Below are 20,205 nucleotides of genomic sequence, written 5' to 3'. Positions count from 1 at the left end.
TTTCCACTGGATGTGCAAAATGAAATTCAGCTGCTATCAGGAGTCCTCTGTTATTCATGGCTAGTTTGTTTATTGGGTTTTTGGTTGAGGAATACGTCGCTTCTCAAAGTCGGAAATCCGATTTCGGATGGCATCGTTTTCGTTTTCACCTTGCTTGATGCGTAAGAGGATTGCAAAGTCTGAAGCGATATTGGCTTTTCTTGATACCTTTCAGGAGCTGCATCTCGAATGGTAAGCCAGAGAAATTATTGTATTTGATGTTTGTTTTTTTAGATCTTATTTAATGAAGTCGAGCGGAGTTTATGCGGTCATTTAGTTTATGCACGTTTGTAAGATTTGAGACAATGATCTGACCGAGTATCAGGTTTGATATAAGCTTACAGAACTTTAAAAAGCCTTAAGACAGTTTCTCACCGCAAATAGAAAGAAAACGTTCCAAAGAATATTTAGTTATAATTCTGGCCGGAAAAGAAAGCTTTGAGCGATTTTCTTGCCTCGAGTTCGTCTTTGAAAAAAGCAAACACCGGGAAGCCGGCTTAAAACATAAAGTTAACTTTAAGCTTGAAGACTCAGGATTTTTAGGGATACTTTAATACTCGTCTTTCTGAATGAAAATTGTTGTTTCTGTATATGTTTCACCGAATTATATTTCTTTTATTGATTGTTAGTAGTCTCTCTTGTAATTTTAATCGCTGTGCCGATTGTTTTCAGTCGTTCAGTGAACATCGCTTGCAGGAGTACTCAAAATGCCGCGCGTTAATAAACCATTAAATAAAAAATAAACAGAATAAATTCTTTATAATGTTGGAGCGTAACTCTGTTAATGTTCATTCAAACACTCGCCACAGCTCGCACTACAAAAGTGAGAACCGGATGGTCGTATAGGTGATTTTGGAAATTTTTTTTAACAGTTTATGAATATTGAATGAGTGCAATTTGTATTGTGAAATACTGCTTTCTGTCCGAGGTCTGCCGGTATGATAAAAACAGTGCCTCATACTACTGTTTCACCTCAGATGTGATGTATAAATGGTATAAAAGGTTGGTTTACACGCACCCAGATTTGTTGACAAGATTTTGCAAAGTAAACTTGTCGAACCCAAAAAAGTTGGCCTCATTTTTTTCCCACTAATTAATCTACGGTGACCAAGAGCTATTATGGCTATTAAATGTGATCGAAGATGATTACCAGTTTTTGGGTGTACATATGAGGCTAGCTATCAACTCGATGTAAGATTTGGTTCACTCTTGGGCTGTTTGCAAATTATTTTTCTCTAAAATCAGGTAGCCTTTCCCTCAAAAGTCACATAAAATTGCCTCTAAAGTTAACTGAATTGTGGAATTCGAATACAAGTTTATTGTTTAATTTAAATTATAAATTTATTAATGGGAGCCTCGCTTTTAGCCCTGGCTAAATCTATATATTATTTTCATCCGCAGTGGGGTTTTGCACCACGAAAAGAAATTTTATTTATTTTTTTACCTTCGCATATTAATCCAAGATGTTTGACGACTGAAATATTGAAAATTGATATCCAGCACTCCTTCGATCCCAATTAGATTTTAGCACGTATGGTATTGTTGGTTTTCACATGACGTCACTAAAATTCAAAATACAAAACTATCGATCCTACTGAGATTTTACTTTGATGGTGTATTAGAGCAGCTGAAAACTAATTTTCAAACAAATTTTCGCTTCAAAAGGGTTCTTGGTTTTGAAATAGAGTACGCTTGAATTTCTAAGCTTTTGCGTGACGCAGCATTTACATTACGGCCAAGAGAGCTGTCATTTAGGTTAAAAAAGTAACTTTTTTCGAGGAATTTTGATATCTAAACAGTTCAAGTATTAGAAAGAGTATTACTTTAATGTTTATGAGTTCCTCTAGGAGTAAATTCACGCTTTTGTAGCAAAACTCGGCAACAGATGTTTCTGTTGGTTTCCGTCCGCCATGTTGGAGCTCATCCGGATGAGCTCCAGCATGGCGTCTCCATACAAAGCTCTATAAATTTGGGTAAAACATTTCCTCGGATATCTCGTATACCAAATATTCCTTCGACCCAAATCTTGGCGAGGGTCTTTGTATATTTACCTCCTTTCACTTCCCATATTCTGGGCTTTATCTGTGGAATGGTTTTGATTTTGATTTTTATCTATTTTGAATGGCGTGACGCTGAAAACTTGCAATTGCTCCCGAAGAAGCATAAAGCATACTACTCTCGGCCGAAGCAGTGCTCGCAAAAAGTACTCCAAACACGACTTCTCTATACCTTTCCACTTAAAATGTATCAGTATTTCAAGTATTCAAATTCCCTACTCTTCCCTTTCGATCCGTGTCGTTCAGTTGCTGCGGGCCTCTTGATATCAGAAGTCCAGGCGTTTTTACAGAAACCTTCCTCGATCATTATCATCTTGATATTTGTAAATCGAACGCTAAGACGTATAAAATCATCTCGATTAATCGGTTTGGTAGTACATGCTGTTACTTTTCTTCAAGGAACATCCCAGCCATAGCGCTCTTTGCTGCGACATTTCTGTCGAACTTAGTCCTTTCGCGGTCAAATCAATGTGTTGCCTGCGGTCTGGACCAATCACATTGCAGGAAATTACATATCCAGATCTGGTTATGGCCCGAACTGTTTAAAGTCATGTAGTTCTATAAATCATACTTTTTGTGAGCTTTAAAACTGATTAAGGTTTATTAAGTTTTAAGCAGCCACCCGACGATGGCGGCAACGATCGAACGTCTGAAAACAATTTGTGTAATGAAAAAATAACAGCTCCGCACGTGCATCACACTTTGGGGCACATTTCTTAGGGCCTGTTTACATGGAGGTGGGGGACCCCAGTAAGGTGAGGTAAACCGCGTAGGTGGGGTAACCCGCCTGTCCATATAATCTCTCATTTTAAAGGAGCTGTGTCACGAATTTCAGCCAAATTAGGAAATTACAAAATGCCCGTTAAATTGAGAGAACATCAAAACAGCCTCTTAAAACTTTCAAGCAAGGTTAAAATAACATAACAGAAACAACAGATGCCACGGATGGGCAAAACTGAAGAAGGTTGAAACGGATTGAAATTAGGAATTTTGAAAACTGTTCAGCCTAACAGTTTTTCAAAGTTGATCCCTGCTGCTTGCAACTTCAAAAAAAAATAATGCTCAGGAGACCTTTTTGTTTGTCTCGGATCTCTGATTTTGTCATTTACATGTAATTTCTTTGCTTACTTTAAATTCCATAGCGATTAAGGACGAGTAATCGGCAAAATTAAGCAAAATGAACTGGATTGCCGTGACACAGCCCTTTTAATTGCATCGAAGTCCCAAAAATTTTACTTAAGACAGTTGATTCTCCATATTTGGCAAGTTGTCATAAAAAAGGCTCCCTTACTGATGCATCAGACCTACTTAAATATTTACACTACAAACACAACTTAATTAACAGTACTAATGATCGAAAAAACCCACATAGTCTCTAAAACTTTATCGAACAGTATGTATACTGGAGAACTAACAATTTGACTCACAATAGACGACTGTTGAACTGTGATAATAGACGGATCGAGACGCACCAATTACTGATTACGAGTCTTCATAGCCAATAACATCACGACTTAACTGACAGATTACCAATAGCATCGCGACGTAATTTACCAATCAGATCAATAACCAGAGTATAATACCATCAACTGACTTGATACAACTCACTTTGACTCTGAAGATGACTCCCGCTCAGCAGGTTGTCGAAACGTCAGTCACTGTCAACAACAACAGTCCTATTCAGGACTACGTTCACTCAACCTACTTTGGAAATCACTCCTAGGTTCAAACCTTTCACAGTATGTATATATATTCTTCTTTTTTGGCAAGTCGTCAAAAAGAAACGTACTGTGTTTAAAGACTAACAAAACATAATTTAAATTTTAACTATGTTGGTCGAAAAACCATTAAGCACTCCCTAGCGTGGAAATATATAACATCTTCAAGAACTTTTTTAAAGCTAAAGGGAACCTATCATTTTTGCGCTTTTCAAAAGGAATATAGAGGATTCGATGTTAATTCTTATTGAAAAGACAAGCAATCATGGTAATAAGATTTTTGGATGCACAGAAAACGGCTGCTGATTGGCGCTTTTGTTCGGACCGGTGTCTTTATCGATGGTAGAATAAGGCATTTATGAAAAGACTGAAAATAAAGTCTTTTCTAAAAATATAACCTTCCTTCTACTACAAATCAAACTACAATAGCCCAACTTTAATTGCCTCACTAGCTAAAAGGGCAGAATGCGTGGTTTGGGTAGTTCAATTTGTTAACAAACGTTACAAAAATGATTCAAAGAAATTTTAACGAGGTTGGTGAGTTTTTTGAGACCTGAAAACAGCTATTTTATTTTAACTAATTGATTGGAAATTCCAAAATTCATTCAGCTTAGATAGCTTTCGTCAATTTGTTCAAGTTACTAATTAACACTAAATTTTATTTTTGAAAGTGAATGGAATCATGCCGGCTATCAGTTGAGCTAAGAGTGGGTGCTAATTGAGTTTCCGGAATATAAATTCTACGTATACCGATTTCCGTTATCACCAAGACAAAATTCTGGGCAAAAGAAAGAAAAACACTATACAGCAATGTAAAGGCAGAATTAAATAGCGTCGTTTTGTACTAGAAAAAGAACAGAAAAGTGTACAAAAATGGCGACAATTAAGTTAAGCCTACAAACAAATTCAAGATTAGAATTGGGTTGTGTTCAAATCGAATTTTTTTTCCCCCAGAGATTCTCGCAGTAATGTGTGGGAGTGTGTTGGAGCAACTCGCTCGCTACAAGATGAGGTACAGGAATCTGATTTACATCTTTACTTTCAGGTTCTTCTTAACCTTCTTACAACTTCTACTTACTCAGCAACTTTCTCAGTTCTACCAATTTCTCCACTCTTCTCTACTTCTAATTCAAGTATAGTAGCGGTTTTAATAGCCAAAACTGGACATGTCTGTATATATTATCGCTAACATTGCAACAGGTTTGCTATTGTTAGGGAATAGATTAGCCTACGCACAGTCGCAACTGATAAGTACCAAAGAACGAAGTCTCAGTCTGAGTCGTGACTGGCGAGACAATTTTTAACGATGACCAAACCAAATTGTCTGCCAAGTTTTTCCCCCGAGTGACTAGTGCTATTTTCATTTCCAAGGGCAGAAGCGTCTTTGCATTTTAACTATGGGGTCTTTAAAATTGCTACAAGTTTCAGTTCTGTGCTAATTGTTTAATCTACGGAGTCGCGAGAGACAATCTTCTCACGATGACCATAGAAATTTATTTTCGAAATTGCCAGACAGACTTTATTAATGAGATAGGGCATGGTTATAAGTTTAGATACAACGTTACAATAGGCGTCTGTGCATACAAGAAAAAGGCCAGGCCAATTATCATCGAAAAACTATAAGAGTAGAGAACATGTTTTCGAACGTACAAGGGGGGAGGGGGGTTGCCACTCCTCCCCCTCTGAGGTTTTTCTGAGTTTTTTCCAAGACGATAAAACATCAGCACGTGACGTTTTCAGTAGCTATTTGTTTATCCCTCGAGCTCATTTTGAGACAATTTTAGTGATGGTCAGCTACTACGGTTACGAGATATGATGTCATAAGTAGCAGGTGATCAAACCATTTTTGAGTGAAAATACATGTTTTTTCAACATCTTTCAACAATAAAAGTAAAGGTGGTGGATAAAATGATACAAAGTGCTTTTTTATGTATTATTTTAAATGTCCGAGCACCAAAAAAATATTAGTTACTCGCGGTTTTAACCGGATTTCTAAGTTTTGGTATAATCTAAGATGGCGATCATTGTTGGTAACGTGATAGGCCTCCAGCAGCGCCACCACCCATAAAATGTACCTTATCTTGTTGATGAGGAGGGGTTCTATCAACCTCCCCCCCCCGCCCCTTGTACCACAGTAGGGGTATGAATTTGCGTGTACCTCCGAGTGTTAATTTGTAATGCGTTCACGAAAAGTACCAAGTTTTCTGAGAGAATACACTTTTGAGCACAACACGACCACTTACATCTAGCCATAAAACGCCAAATGGGGTAAACAAAAATAGGCAAAATATTATTTTTAGGTTTAATGATTAATGAACTAGAAGTCGCAAATGTTAGTTATATGTAAGTAAAACCGAAGCAGGTTGGAGAAAAGATAAATGAGGAATTGTAGGTGCTCGATGAACACTTGTGGATAAATGGAATCTAAATTTAAACCCGGCCGTTCTATGATGGATAATTTACGACCTTTCAAGTTAAAATCATAATTTTGTGTGCTATCAAAACTGATTAAAAAAGAAAACATAGTTTACATCCACAGTCCTCACTTAGATCGGAGCTCTTATACATTCTCTCTAACGCACTCACCGGAATTTTTGGTTACCAGGGAAAGTCATATGTTACATGCAAAGCACAAGAAGTCATGTCAATCTATGTCCTTCTATATAAATAAAAGAAAACTAACCTTCCATTTGAGCAAAAGCCGCATTTGGTATCACAGAAAACAACGGAATGATGGAAAACGAGAAAAAGTAAAAAGAGAACATCGCCGATTAGTGGTGAGAGACTGTTGGAGAACTGCGTGAAATTGAGGAACCTGACAAACACTGTAAAACATTGAGTCTTTTTCTAAAGCGATAGGTGTTCTCAAAAACCATTAATTTATATGCAATATGAAATGTTAATTATCTATGAATTTCTTTTCAATTGTGTGTCGCTTCTGGCAGCCAGACTAATAAGAATATCAATCAAACCTGAGTTGTTATGTCTGATCAGCGCGTCTGTTGTATTGTATAGTTAGTAAAAAATCTTTGGAAGCTGAGAGATGCTTATCATTTACACAAACCACCCAGGTGGAAATCTTGTGCATAGATATAAAACTATTGAAAATTTTCACCGAGACGTACCTTGTTTACACCCCAAAATTTGGCACAACCGTTGTCTTCGATTTCTCTTGGGACGACTATATTAAGAGGTGAAAAAATTGGAAACAATGGTGATGAAAAATGGGATGGGGGAGGGGGGGGGGGGGGTTGGGGGCAAACAAGGTGTATAATTATGGTCTCGGTGAAAATGATAAATAAAACTTCACGTAGTTTGAGAACGATCCGCTACAAATTGTATCCAAATCGGCTGAAAAGACTGAAAAGAGTACAAAAATTACTTCGTCTTAAAACTTCTCTGAAGGTTGGAATGACACAAACAAGCGGAATGTTCAGCCCCTCCAGTTTTCCCAAGTAAATGGTAAATTACACAGGTGTTCAAACTTCTGTTTCATCCAGACTCGGCATCATTATTCGTTTTGTCTAGGTATGGAGTTTTGCTGTAACTGCGCATGCATTAAACACCAGATTACTGTAGAAACAAGCGGACTATCAGCCCGAAATGCATGAGTTATACAGGGGGGTCATGGACTATTGACTCAGAGGCTATGAGGGCGAGAGGACTAATTGTTTTAGTAAAATCCAACTAGTTGGTCAAAAATATCGAGACAAAACAACTTTAGCTAGCAAAACTCGATTCAGTCGCCATTGTTTTGGTTTTCAAAGCCGGCGCTTTTCGCTACTGGTGGGCTATAACATATAGCCTAGTAGTAGCTCAACCAATTAGAACGCTGCATTGATAACAGACCACTAGTAGGATTTTACTTAAGACAGATATTTGCGCCGCTCTTGCAAAATATAGAGTTTTTCAGCAACTAAAATCCTCCATAAAACGTTAAAAAATAGGTATTGTCACGTCGTAGTCGAGCAATGAAGGCAAAAAAATGTACACAAAAGCAAACTTATTGTTTTGCTCAATAAACCTAATGTTTCTTTTTTTGACGTTCTAGTTGCTGTCGCCTTCGTCGTTGCTAGAATTTCCTATTATCACAGTTGGCAAAGACGCCTGATAACGCTAGATAATTTATATTGAAAATTATTTGTCGACTACTGTTGATTTTTAAATGTTTATTTAAAATGAACCATATCGTTGAATTAAATCGCCTGGGTTAACTTGACGGTTTTACGTACTGTTTAAAAAACGAGCAGGAGTGTATTATCAGGTTTAAAAACTCGATGCGAAGCCGACAGTTTTTACACCTGGTAATACACAGTTCCGCGAGTATTTTGAACGGCTTCAAAATCTCTGATATATATCAACTGATTCTTGCACTAATACGTAGATTTGGGGTTATTTTGGTCTGATAAAAACTTGGATGTACAGTTTAACGGCATCTTTATAGAATAATAAGACACGCGTTAAACATAAAATTTATTTTGTTTTTCGCTATGAATTACTTATGAGTTTTTGAACGTAGAAATGGTTCGAATCATTTCAGCGGAAATTTCCAGAATGAAAGACTGTGCAATATTACTCAGCGAAAAATAAAATTACCATTATTTTTAAGAATTTGGAAAACTGTTTTTTGTCTTGGAAACAACAGTATTTCTAGATGGATTCTCGTTGTCGGTGGCCTAGTTCAAATCCTCGATAACGCTTGTAAATAGCCAACTGGTTTTGCCAGCCAGTTGGTGTTTTGTTTAATTGAATTATTAGACATTATGCTTACTGTCTATTTGCTCCTTGGCCAAGCTTAAGACCCTACAGTTAATTCTGGAAATCAACGCAAAGCACAGTTAGTTATCTGCTAGCACTGGGTGGTAGATTAGCTGATAACTGACTAATCTGTAGGTTGTGCATGGTTTCCAATGGTTAATAATTTTCTAATTGAAACTAAAAAAAAATAATCAAAAGCGAACAGGAAACCCATTGTTTCAATTAGCCACTTTCGATTTATTAAAGTCAGCATGATAGCGAGTCTTATGGTTGTAAGGCCTTAGGGAAGTGCGCGTGGCGCAATAGCATACCATGCCAGTTAACGACTTGATGCCTAATGCAACAATTATTCTTACTTAACCCATTCGCCCCTGAACCGCCCGTAACCGCCTGTGCGGATCCAGGTCCTTTCTACCCTTTGTGACGTCATCATTTTTAACGGTCAAGGACAACTTTCTTCGCTAACTTGTGCAGAGTGAAGAGATCTTTCAAACCATACCAGAATGAGCACAATTCAGTCAAGGACACCGGAGAAAGAAGCAAAAAACCACGTGACATTGGCCTGAAAATCTCCATGAAAATCTTGTTCCATTGCTCACCTACCTTTTCTTTCACCTAATCCTAAGATCCTAAAAGCTTTCCTAAAAACTCTTCCCACCAAAATGAAGCCTTCTAAGTGCCCAGCAAGAGAAAAAAAATGAGGCAAGAAAAGCGAAAAAAGAGGGGAGGAGAGACAGCGAAAAGTAAAAGTCAAGACTGCTGTGTCACTTTTAAACTAAATTTTGCTTTCTGCGCATGCCCGAACTTCGCAAGCTGATATTTTGCATCTGGATCAGAAGGCCGCGAGGTGTACGACCTGTAAACCGGTTTGTGGTAAGTTTTAGCTCTTTATAGACAGTGATCAGAAAACCACTCGACTAGCTTCAAAACGCGTCTTTGGAAACAACCAAGGAGATTTGGAAAAGCGAAGAAAAAATGGCGAGATGCGGTATTTTCGTAAAAAATCTCGGAAGGGGGAATGTGAGACTGCAGGATCCCCCTCCTCCCCCTCCCCCCCTTCCCGTTCTCTTACAGATCTTGATTACTTTCACACTTTTTTTCTGATATCTACAAAAACGCAAAAACAAAAGCAATCATCATTAGGGAGCTTAAGCCTGTTAAGCAACAACTACGGCGACGGCAACGAGAAAGGCAAAAAAGCAATAGGTTTAGATTGGCAAAACACCAACTGTTTTGCACTTTGTTACACGACCATAACGTGAAAGTGCCTAATTTCACGTTTTGTCGAGGACGGAGACACAAGACAACAACTTTCTTTTTTTCTTTTCCTGAACTTTGATACAGTCCTTCAGAATTCAACTCCAAAAACAATTTGCCACCATTTAACGAATTAAACGAGATGGAATGAGCGCGAAAACTTTCGAGGCAGAGTGAATTCACTTTTTAAGTGTCGTTCTCGTAGCCGTCGCCGTCGTCTTTGCTTATGCTCCTTACTACTATAGAGTGTTTTCACATGACGTCACGGCGGCCATATTGGTGTCCTAAAACCAGTCCTGTGGGAGTTGAACTCTTTTCTTATGCAAACACTTTCTTTTGTTCTAATAAATTTGCATAGATGCTGACCACGTTAGTAAAAACACTCTATACTACGTCTGCGTCGTGTATCATTATTTTTGTATACCGCTTATTACTGTTGTCAGAATCCATCTAAATCTCCAAGGGTTTTAAAGTGGTGCTACAAACACAGGCCCATTATGAAGAAAGCGCCCTGTCCCTGTTCTTTCTAAAATCTCAGTACCTCTTCCGTTTTCTTACTATCAGCCTGTAGAACAGGTGCTGGTTTTTCGCGTTTTTCGTGCGAGTGGCGTGAGACACGCGCGTGTCTGGTGCTCCTCGCTCGCCCACGTCTTTCCTCCCTCGCTGTCCTGTATGCATGCATGTAACCACTTCTCGGCCTGTTAGCTCAGATTTGTTAATAATAAGCGGGAGGCCCGGTTTCAAATCCTGGACGAAACATCAACGATCTTTTTAAAATATTGGCAAGATAATGCTGGCCGTGTTTAGTGATCATGACTTAGGTTAGATGACAGCATTATTTGGCGGTGTCATTAAGCCGTTTGCCTCGTCTCATTAATTTTCACCCTCCCTCATTTATCATAATTCCTCGAATAATAGCCGGGGGCGATTATTGGAGGGAGACGATAATTTAAAATTTTGGAAGTCGTGTCCTTTTGTTTTATTATCCCATTAAATCGAAAAATGATCACATCAGAAAAACTGAACATGGTCTTTCTAAGTGTTCCAAATTTGGTTCCTTGATTAATTTTCAGTGTCAATATCCTTGGTGTCAGAGCTTGAAGCGTCACTGATCATTCTGCTGGATCAGACGCCACTTCAAGTTGACCGGGAGGGTATAAGAGAAAGAGAAGATGGAGAGAGAGGTGGAGAGTGGGCGTATATTCGAGGGAGGCGATTGTCTTCAATATTTCCGTCTAAGAGGGGTAATTGATTCGAGGGGTGCGATTAATCGAGGGACGGCTATTATTCGAGGAAATACGGCATTTTAAAATTTGAAGGTGAGGTTAAACAACCTACATTGCTATTGGAACAGTGTAGGGGAAGTTTCTTTGTTGGTGGGAATCGCCACTGCCTCTTTTATCACTTTCAACACATCGCACATCGGTCTTCCCAACGGACTGTCTGCGTGTAGCAACTGTCTCAGTCCTAGACTGTTGGCGGCCTTAAATCTGATTCAGTCTTTTGTGGAACCACTGAATATGATCGCAGTTTGAGAAATACAGTTTATTATATTAGTTTATTATTATATGAAACTGCAATAAGCGTAAAAGTCTCTTGGCCTTTAATAACAACACCACAAACCAAATTCGAATAAAGATATATTGTAGCCGACGTGCTTGGTACTTGAAATAAAATGCGTGATACAAAGAGTGTGCATACAAATGGCGTGGGTTGAAACTAAAACGGTAAAAGAGCAAAAAAGTTACAAGTTGCGACTAAGGTAAATTATAGTAAGGAAATAACAAAACTGCAAAACGAGGACTGTGAAGTACACTTACATTGTTTCGGCCAGAGAAAACTGCTGTGAAGCGGACTGCGAATAACGCGAAGAGACTTGCAAGAAACTGAACAGAACTGCGCTAAGCGCGGACCAAAATGAACTGCACAAACTGTACTGCAAAACTACGATATGAAAAATACGCTAAAACATGCGGAAAATAAAACTATAGAAACTTAGAAAGGCGCTAATGAAGATGAAACAGCAAAGAAACGCTAACGAGGGCGCGAAAACTGACACAAAGGAATAAACACCTAAATTAACGCAAAAAAAAAGACTAAACAAAAGGAGGAAAAGAAGTATAAACTAATTTGCGTACGCAAAGGAAAAACAAATTACGCAAGAACGAATAATAGAAAAAATGTTACACTTGGATCTTACATTATATATTTCTTCGTTTTTAAGTAGCTTTCATACATTGCAGAGAAACGTTTAGATTTAAGTTGTCAAAAATGTTTCTTTAATTCCACAGGTGTCAACGGCAAGGGATAGAAGGACAAATAATCCAAACACTTTTACTTTTATGCACACCGCTCTATAATATTCTTGGTCAAACATAACAAACATGATCCCCATTGGTTGTCTGTTCACATGCCTCGACAGAAAAAAAAAACGTTAGGTCTACAGGTGTATAATGTTTGTCTATAACTTAACTTACTTCTACTCATCATCGTAACTATGAGTTTTCGTTGAAATGATTGTGTATAACATATTCCCACTACTCGTTCAAAGATATGCAAAGGAGCATTGTTCTCACTGCACCAGGATATACCCCATTGTCTTGATGCTCAGTCTTTTTTCATTGTGGTTATCCAAATTTCCACATGTATTTGTTTTATCGTAGTTCCCTCCGCTCCCAAACCCCAATCTGGAGTTACATGCATGGCAATCCGTTTGATCGTTGCCGAGAATACCGATTCTTGTCTTGGAACGGTCACTCCAGGTACACTTTGCGTTGAACCCTTCCTTTTTACAGTTCCACTGCAATGAGGCATTAGAACCAATCAGCGACATCCACTTGTCACGGCCCAGTAAGGTGCTGCGGTACTGCCCATCAGCGATCAGAGAGTACAAGGAGTTCGCCTGCTTGTTAATGACAATAAATTGGATCTGGTTGTTGATCTTCATACCGAGGCAGATCTTGGAGAAGGACGTGTTCCAGTAGGAGGGAAGTTTGGTCTCCTGTGAGTCAAACCCAGTCTTCCCTCCGTCAAGGTTGAAGGTTTCGTTGTTGCTCCAGAGAGTGGAATTGTAGTGAAAAGTTTGCTGTGGCAGAAAGGAGGAAGAAATAGAAAAATTGTCCTTTAAAAAGAAAAGTTCAAAGTTTTTTTTTTCTTCTAAAGACTACGTCCTTCCCGGAGAAGAAAAAAAAAAACGAATTTGCAATGGAAGGTCAATTACAATGAAAAGAATATCTACAACGTCCTTGTTTCTCCAGCCTTGTAAAATGAAATTAGCCACAGCAGGCGAAATGGCGTTAATGGTCAACGATAGAATAAAAAGTAAACAGACTCCGTAATCATTCAGTTGGTGATTGATGTGATTGAAAAATACCGAATTGAATATAATTATCTTTAACTCTCGCGTATCTGCAAGTACAGAGACCAGGCTTCCGTGTTTTGATGAAAACCTCCACATCGTCTGACAGAAAGGGCAGGTGACCTCTGCTACTGACCGAGATATTCCAGAAGCTTAAAGGTGTTCTTAATACTTAAATCTTTCAGATCCAGGGACTTAGCATGTACCAACGAGAAAAAAAGTTAGAGCGCCGAAGGCGCTGCAAACTTGGAGGCTGGGGTTATGCTCCCCCAGATTTTGCAATTTTACGTCATAAGTATTGGAATTTCTGTCGCTGAGGTGCAGGCGTTCCTCCTGATGAAACGTCCCTAGCAACGAGGAGCAAGGAGAAACGACTGTATTCGCAGGCTAGGATGATTGAAAATTACCGCTGACAGCGCCAAACCCGCATGTATTTAATTATTAATAACACATTTTTTTCCACTCTCGTCGCCAAACTAAGGGAAAACGTACACAAATGTCTTACCTTGTTGCCGTCCATCTTCATGACCGGTGTCCATCCTCCACCTCCGCATCCAAAATTTCCAAAGTGACAGAGAACTGAAACTAGTTTGGAGTCAAGGAGGAGAGTGACCAACTGACTCACGTTCAACCTGTACAAAATGAAATCTCATTTTAATTTTTCCAGCTCCCAAATGTCGGAGAGAAAAAAATGGAAAGCACCTTAACTGGTTGTAAAAAAAAAAGGTTCGCTTTTTCTTACAAAAATAAGTGAATGGAATTCAGTACAGTCTCAGTCAAATCTAAATTTCTGAGGTTCCCCATTATGTTCTACTACACGATTAATGTACTTTAAACTAATATAAAATCACCTCCAGCACAGGTTGATATTTATTTTTGCTTTTTGATACCAAGCTGTGCTGATCTTCAACTAACTTTAATAAAGTTTATTTGAATAAAGTGTTCTGTAGGAATTAAATTCGGACATCGAAGATGGCTAAACATTGTAGCAGATGATCAGAAGGAAGGGGAACTGCCTTGGCGACCGAAAAACCGCGAAAATGGTGGGCATGATGTTTTTCTCATCTGACGTAAAAGGACCCCTATTTTACTTGCTAGCTACCTGTAAGACTTGGATTGGTTGTTTTTGACAACTACTCAGAACATGTTACACAGATATTCAGTAGTTTTGCATGTTTATTGATTCGCGCGTATTTTCTCCAACCCCTTTAATACGGACAACGGTTAATACGGAAAACGGACACTTTTCTGTGTTCCCAAGTCAGAAAATCTCATATATCGTCAGCCCCGCTTTATGGACACTGGTGACCACTGGCCACCTCGCTTCACACTGTCTATTTCCTTGTCATAATCACGTACTAACTGCATACAATGAACCCTGTTCAAATAATTCCAGATCACTGTAGGTTAATACGATTTTATTGCTAAAAAAAGAAACTGCAAAATAGCGCGCAAGTTTGATTTTGATAAGGCAGTCTTTCTTCCCATTGACCCTTGTATGGTGAACTCATTTTAAAATGCCTGTAACAGCCCACTCAACCCCTCAACCGCCAAAAGAGATGGAATGGTATACGAAAGGAGTACCTTTTCTGTCAAACATGGTATGTGGAAAGGTAAGGACATGGACCTCGGGGCAGGGCTTCCCCGTATAAATTTGTTGAGTACCCCCTGGGGATACAATGCTTGCAACAAGCCACTCGAACCCTCAACCATAAGAGATGGAATGGTATACTAAAGGAGTACCTTTTCTGCAAATAGTTAGACCCAGGGTTGAGTTTCCCCGCATAAAACTTTATTGAGGACCTCCCGGGAGAGTTTACGGTAATTATTAAATAACAGTTTGTGATTTGGGACACAGAAAAGTGTTCGTTTTCCATATCAACCAGGTTTACTTATGAACACTGGCAATCATACACTTTCGTACCATTGAGCTTAATATCAAAATGTTTCAGCAGTGAGTACGACCCGTTTACAATACCATTAGGATATGCTACTGCAATGTTACCTCCATTAGCCAGCTAGACTACTTTAAAATCAAGACTGATGCGAGCATTATACCAGTCAAATGGTGTAACCTCTCCGCTGTTATCAACAACAAACCTATAGCCATCTTTCTTCTGATAAGCATTATTGGCGACAGTTGTATTTAGTGCTGTTTCTAGGTCAAAAATGACATCTTCATATCGTTCAACATAGTTTGGATCTCTAAATGATTTCATATAATAATAGATTACATAAATCTTCTCATCTGACCCCGGATAATAATTGATTCACCCTCTGGAGAGGGTGAATCCAAACACTGGAGATAAAACATACAAAAATGTTTACGGTGTTGGTGTTCAGTCTTATTGTACATCATCTTATTAAAATCCTTAATAAAAACATAATGTTTCTTCTCGCCCTGTGCATAGTTATCAGAGGAGACTGGTTATGAAAAGCGGCAAATATCAATGATAAAAACAACAGTGCTGCAGTTTATGTTGGAAGCACCCTGAAAGTGCACAATCCTTTGTTTTCTGTTGGCAAATTGTTACGGAATAAATTAATGCAACGTTTTTATTGGTCAATACAATCAAAATGATAGGAATTCTTTTGAACGTTGTGCACTTTCAGGTCCACAAAAACATATAACAAAGGAGTCTGACGGGTTTCATAACCATTCCACTCAATTAACTATGCCCTGTGTAATCAACAGCAGGTTCAATACTTTCTCGTTTTTATGCTTTGAGACATGAATTGGATAAAATTGCTCATTCTCATAACCAAACACATTAATATTAATGCTATTTTGCTCTTCTATTTTACCATAATGTTTAGCAGCGACAGGGAATTCCACTCCTTGGTAATTTGATTCCTGGACCATTTTTCTGTCAATCTTTTTGATCCGCTGGGGATCCTTTTCTTGCGGATTTAAATATCGTATATGACACCAGCGAAAGCATTCATTATGCTTATTTTGAAGATTAATTAGCCCCTTAGCAGAATTCTGTAATTTTACCGGTAGAGGAATATAGGAATTACCTCTCATCGGCTCATACACTACTGTATTTATATAATGTTCATTAATACTACTAACAGTCCAACCACTGCCCTCAGACAACCAAACACCAATATCGTTTAATATTTGTTGCTGTGATAATTGCAAGCTTGATAAAAAATCATTAGGATTAATTACTATTTGCGCTTTACTATTGAAATAAGCTGGCTTATAAATATTGTCATCATCCTTTCTCTTCACAAATGTTACTTTTAACGTCTCCACAAATTTGAAACCTTTTGTATTATTAAGTGTATTGTTAAATAATCTACTAATTGCTAGTCTCGTATTTTGAAGCTGCACCAAAGCATCTCTATCAGTCTTCAAACCGATCTCATATGATTTAGTGAAGCCCTTAAGAGCCATCCGTTGTTCACCAATTTTTGTCCGTGGTACTGCTATTGGCTGCTGTTTCTTTGTTCTGGGAGCTGGAATCGGTCTATATGGTGGGATGGGATTATTCTCAAAATATCGGATTAATTGTTGTACATTCCTTCTTGGCTTTGGAATTGGAGTCCTTCTAACAGAAATAGGGTGGGCTTCTTCCCTCACTCGTACTAAATTCTCAAGCTCACTATCTGTAAGCCCAGATAACAATCTTCTTATAAGTTCCTTACGATTAGTCTTCATATTATTACTATATATTATATTATTTTTATTTGAACGCACCATCTGCATACTAGTATGCGGCGCTATCTCTTTAAGTCTCGACAAACCGCCCAAAACCGGTTCAAACCGGATTCCCAAGGTTAAGTCCAGAATATATAATATGCGCCGGTGCCGCCATGTACTATACTACTTCGGCTGCCAAAACTGCTCCAAATATGAAGCAGAAAATGAGTGAACAAATCATTTTATCCACCTCTACAATCTTCCAGAGTGGTTTTCATCAACAGGAGGTGTGTGTGTAAGAGAGTAACAATTTGAGCTTGGTTGACGTGTGCGTTGAAAGTGCCCTGTTCTGTCAAACCCAAAGATAGGGAAAACTCATAAAGCTGACTTTGCTGGTTAGGAGGAAACTGCTGAAATTGCGAAAAAAATTGGGAAATATCACTCAAACAAACGTTACCACAAATACAGATAGAATTACGGTCGTAAATGACTAAAATTCGTAAATGGCTGAGGTGTCCAAACAAAAACATGAACAGGTGGAAATTGTTGATAGTTTCAGACTGAGAGAGTATGTGTCGATTCAAAAGTTGCTGTATAGATCAACTATCCAGAGAAGAAGGCACAGAAGAAGGAAAATTGTATGCGCACATGCAGAAAGGTTATTATAATAGTGTTTACGTTTATAATATAAAGTGGCCCGTTCTTGTTTATATGCGTGTTGATTATGTTTTTGATTCGCGTTTTTCAGACTGAAAGATTCAACCGATTTCTACGATTTTTTGCATCCTTAATAAATAATGATGGAACTTTAAGAGAATGTTATTTATTTTCCTATAGGTATAAAAACTTTTGAGGTATCGGCATATATTTAAAACCTCATTTTTACGAAAAATGAAAATAACTTCGAAATCCCAGGACAGATTTTTCCCTAACTTCAACAAATAAGCCTCAGAGCTCTCTAGTTTTATGTCTGCAAGTTTGAAGGCAATCGTAACCGTAGAAATCGCTCCATAAAATGTTGGTCAAATTTAATGCTAAAATGATAGGCTAACACATTTGTGAACGTACACGCACAAATAGCGGAAGAGAGCTGACAAACTACCTGTTAACTGAAATGTTGTCAGCTCACCCAAAGCATTGTTGGAAGAAAATGAGTAATCGAACAACTACGGCGAACACAGTCAGCGCTTTAATACGACCAACTTTCTGCTACATGCGCTTTGAAATTAAATATACTCTATTTATCCAATTTACTCTGCATTTGTCCGTTCATTTTCGACAAAATATTGAGAAAACAAAACACAGCATGTGCAGAAACCGCTTGGCAGTTTTTAGCTTCAAAGGTTCTCGATCTTAGGCAAAATAAGCCCGCTAGTTCGAGAACACCACGCTATCCAATTTCCAACTACAATGAAATAACACACTGGTCAGCCGGATAACTTCAAAACATTACTGACTCGATGAGCAGTGCTCTGAGTGCGCGATATAGTCGTGTGAGACAGGTCACCTGCAGATGCCCCATTTTGACAACTGCCAATAGGATATTAAAACTCATACTTGTCAACCAGACTTCGGGGAATAATTAAGCAAAAGGAATGCATTATTCATTATTAAAGTGTTTTCTTTTTCTTTATTCCCCCCCCCCCCCCACCCCCACAAAGCCTCATTCTCACTTGACAGTCGACAAATTTCCAGATTTTGATGGTCCGAAAAATTAGTACCGTAAAATTTGCGTTTCAAAATCGATCGGGCTAGTCTTATAGTTGGAAGTAAATTTACCGTTTTTGCTTTGTTTTACATTGTATTTGAGGGCAATTTTCCAAATACAAGCCCCCGGGGGGCTTATCTTTAAAGGGGCGATTTAACGGAGGGTTTTTTGCGTTACCGGTTTAGGGGGCTTATATTTGGAGGGGCTTATTTTCGGAATTTTACGGTAGTTGTTTTTACTCACATCGTCTTGTTTAAAAGGTCTTTGCATGATGAAACTGTGTAACAAAATAAGAGAAAGTGAGGTATGAATAGAGTTGCTAACGTGCGAGTTATAGTCACCGCGATAAAAAGTCTTAGCTGTTTTATTTTGTAGGGATTACATTCACCAGTAAGAAGAAACATGGCCAAGGATGTTTTAAATAACTACTTAAAGTAAAAATATTTTCTTTTTTGAATTCGTAAAATGTTTACTCCTTAATTTGAAAAAGCTTTGCGCCTGAATAATCTTATGCTGGTCAAATTGATCCGACCACAAGGCCAGTTTCAGTTTTTTCCTTTACTATTCAAAACGAAGTCCCGTTTACTAAGAAGGAAAATAGGACTTAACCATGCAACCAGGCCTCGAGAACATCGAAAAGAGAAATTCTTTTATGAACAAAACAACATTTTTGAAGGTGCATCACTCTCGTCACCACTCTCCGCGTCATCACTCTCGTCACTCTTTCGAAACTTCTCAAGTATCTGCCAACTTACCTGGTTCACAATTCTTTCCATCTCCATAATAACCCGGATGACAAGTGCAGTTGTATCCTCCCTTGGTATTATTGCAGTAAGCATTGGCACCGCACTTGTGGGTATTTTTTACGCATTCGTCAATGTCTACAAAAACAAATTATAATAAGTCCATCCCGGGTAGTATATCAGATGAAGAAACTCGCGAAAGATGTTGGCTGGACTACAAGATGGAACACAAGATGGCAAACCGAAAATTGAAAATGGTAACAACCATACATGGGACCAGCAAATAGCAGACTGTTCACACCATTATTCGCTTTTTTCCCTTTTAAGAGACCCTAATCCCAGGCCGATCCACATTTGACTAGGTTAAGAAATTAATAAAACTAAACGCCAAATGTTACATACTTTTCACAGAGTAGAAGGTTCATCAAATTGGAAATCTGCCAACAGTTTAATATTTTCTTTTGTACCACTGAAATATTTGCCAGATACAGACAATTGCTTCAAACAGTACACCTCTTTCACTATCGTATATTTATTATAAGGGACAAAAAAAACTAAGAATTTACCTAGTTCACATTTTTCTCCCCTCCATTGCAGATTGCATGAGCAAGCGAAAGCGTCTTTTTCTTTGTCGAACAAACAAGAACCTCCGTTGAGGCATCCAGCCATCAGACAACCCTGCAGAAAATCACATTTTACTTGGGTAAGTAAAAGTTGTTTTCCATCGACTTCCTGCAGCTTTTTACACTAGCAAATGCTTTAGGGCAAAAACGTGCGAATTCATGTGATCCTTGCGGTGCGTACCAACCTCTCAAGATACTTTTTAAGGCGCAGTGCAAATCATATCTGTACAATTTATACTTTGAACTTAAAAACCAAAATACAATTTCCATAAAAAAATTACAAGCTCGACGGACT

The 20,205-nt window shown here is 38.3% G+C and overlaps 1 protein-coding gene across 1 annotated transcript in view; it reads right to left on the bottom strand.

The window, feature by feature from the left end:
• LOC140943093 (uncharacterized) overlaps window positions 1–19,990 on the bottom strand; it is a 155,732-nt gene extending 135,742 nt beyond the window's left edge. Inside the window, exons 1-2 of the mRNA XM_073392151.1 lie at window positions 19,854–19,990; window positions 19,300–19,425 (exon numbers count right to left, since the gene is read on the bottom strand). Coding sequence (XP_073248252.1) covers window positions 19,300–19,425; window positions 19,854–19,956 — 229 coding nt within the window. The 5' untranslated portion in view covers window positions 19,957–19,990. The remainder of the gene's footprint in view (window positions 1–19,299; window positions 19,426–19,853) is intronic.
• Window positions 19,991–20,205: the final 215 nt, after the last annotated feature.

Source organism: Porites lutea, chromosome 7 (assembly GCF_958299795.1).
Source record: "Porites lutea chromosome 7, jaPorLute2.1, whole genome shotgun sequence".
Classification (NCBI taxonomy): Eukaryota; Metazoa; Cnidaria; class Anthozoa; order Scleractinia; family Poritidae; genus Porites; species Porites lutea.
This window is presented reverse-complemented; position numbering and strand designations above follow the sequence as displayed.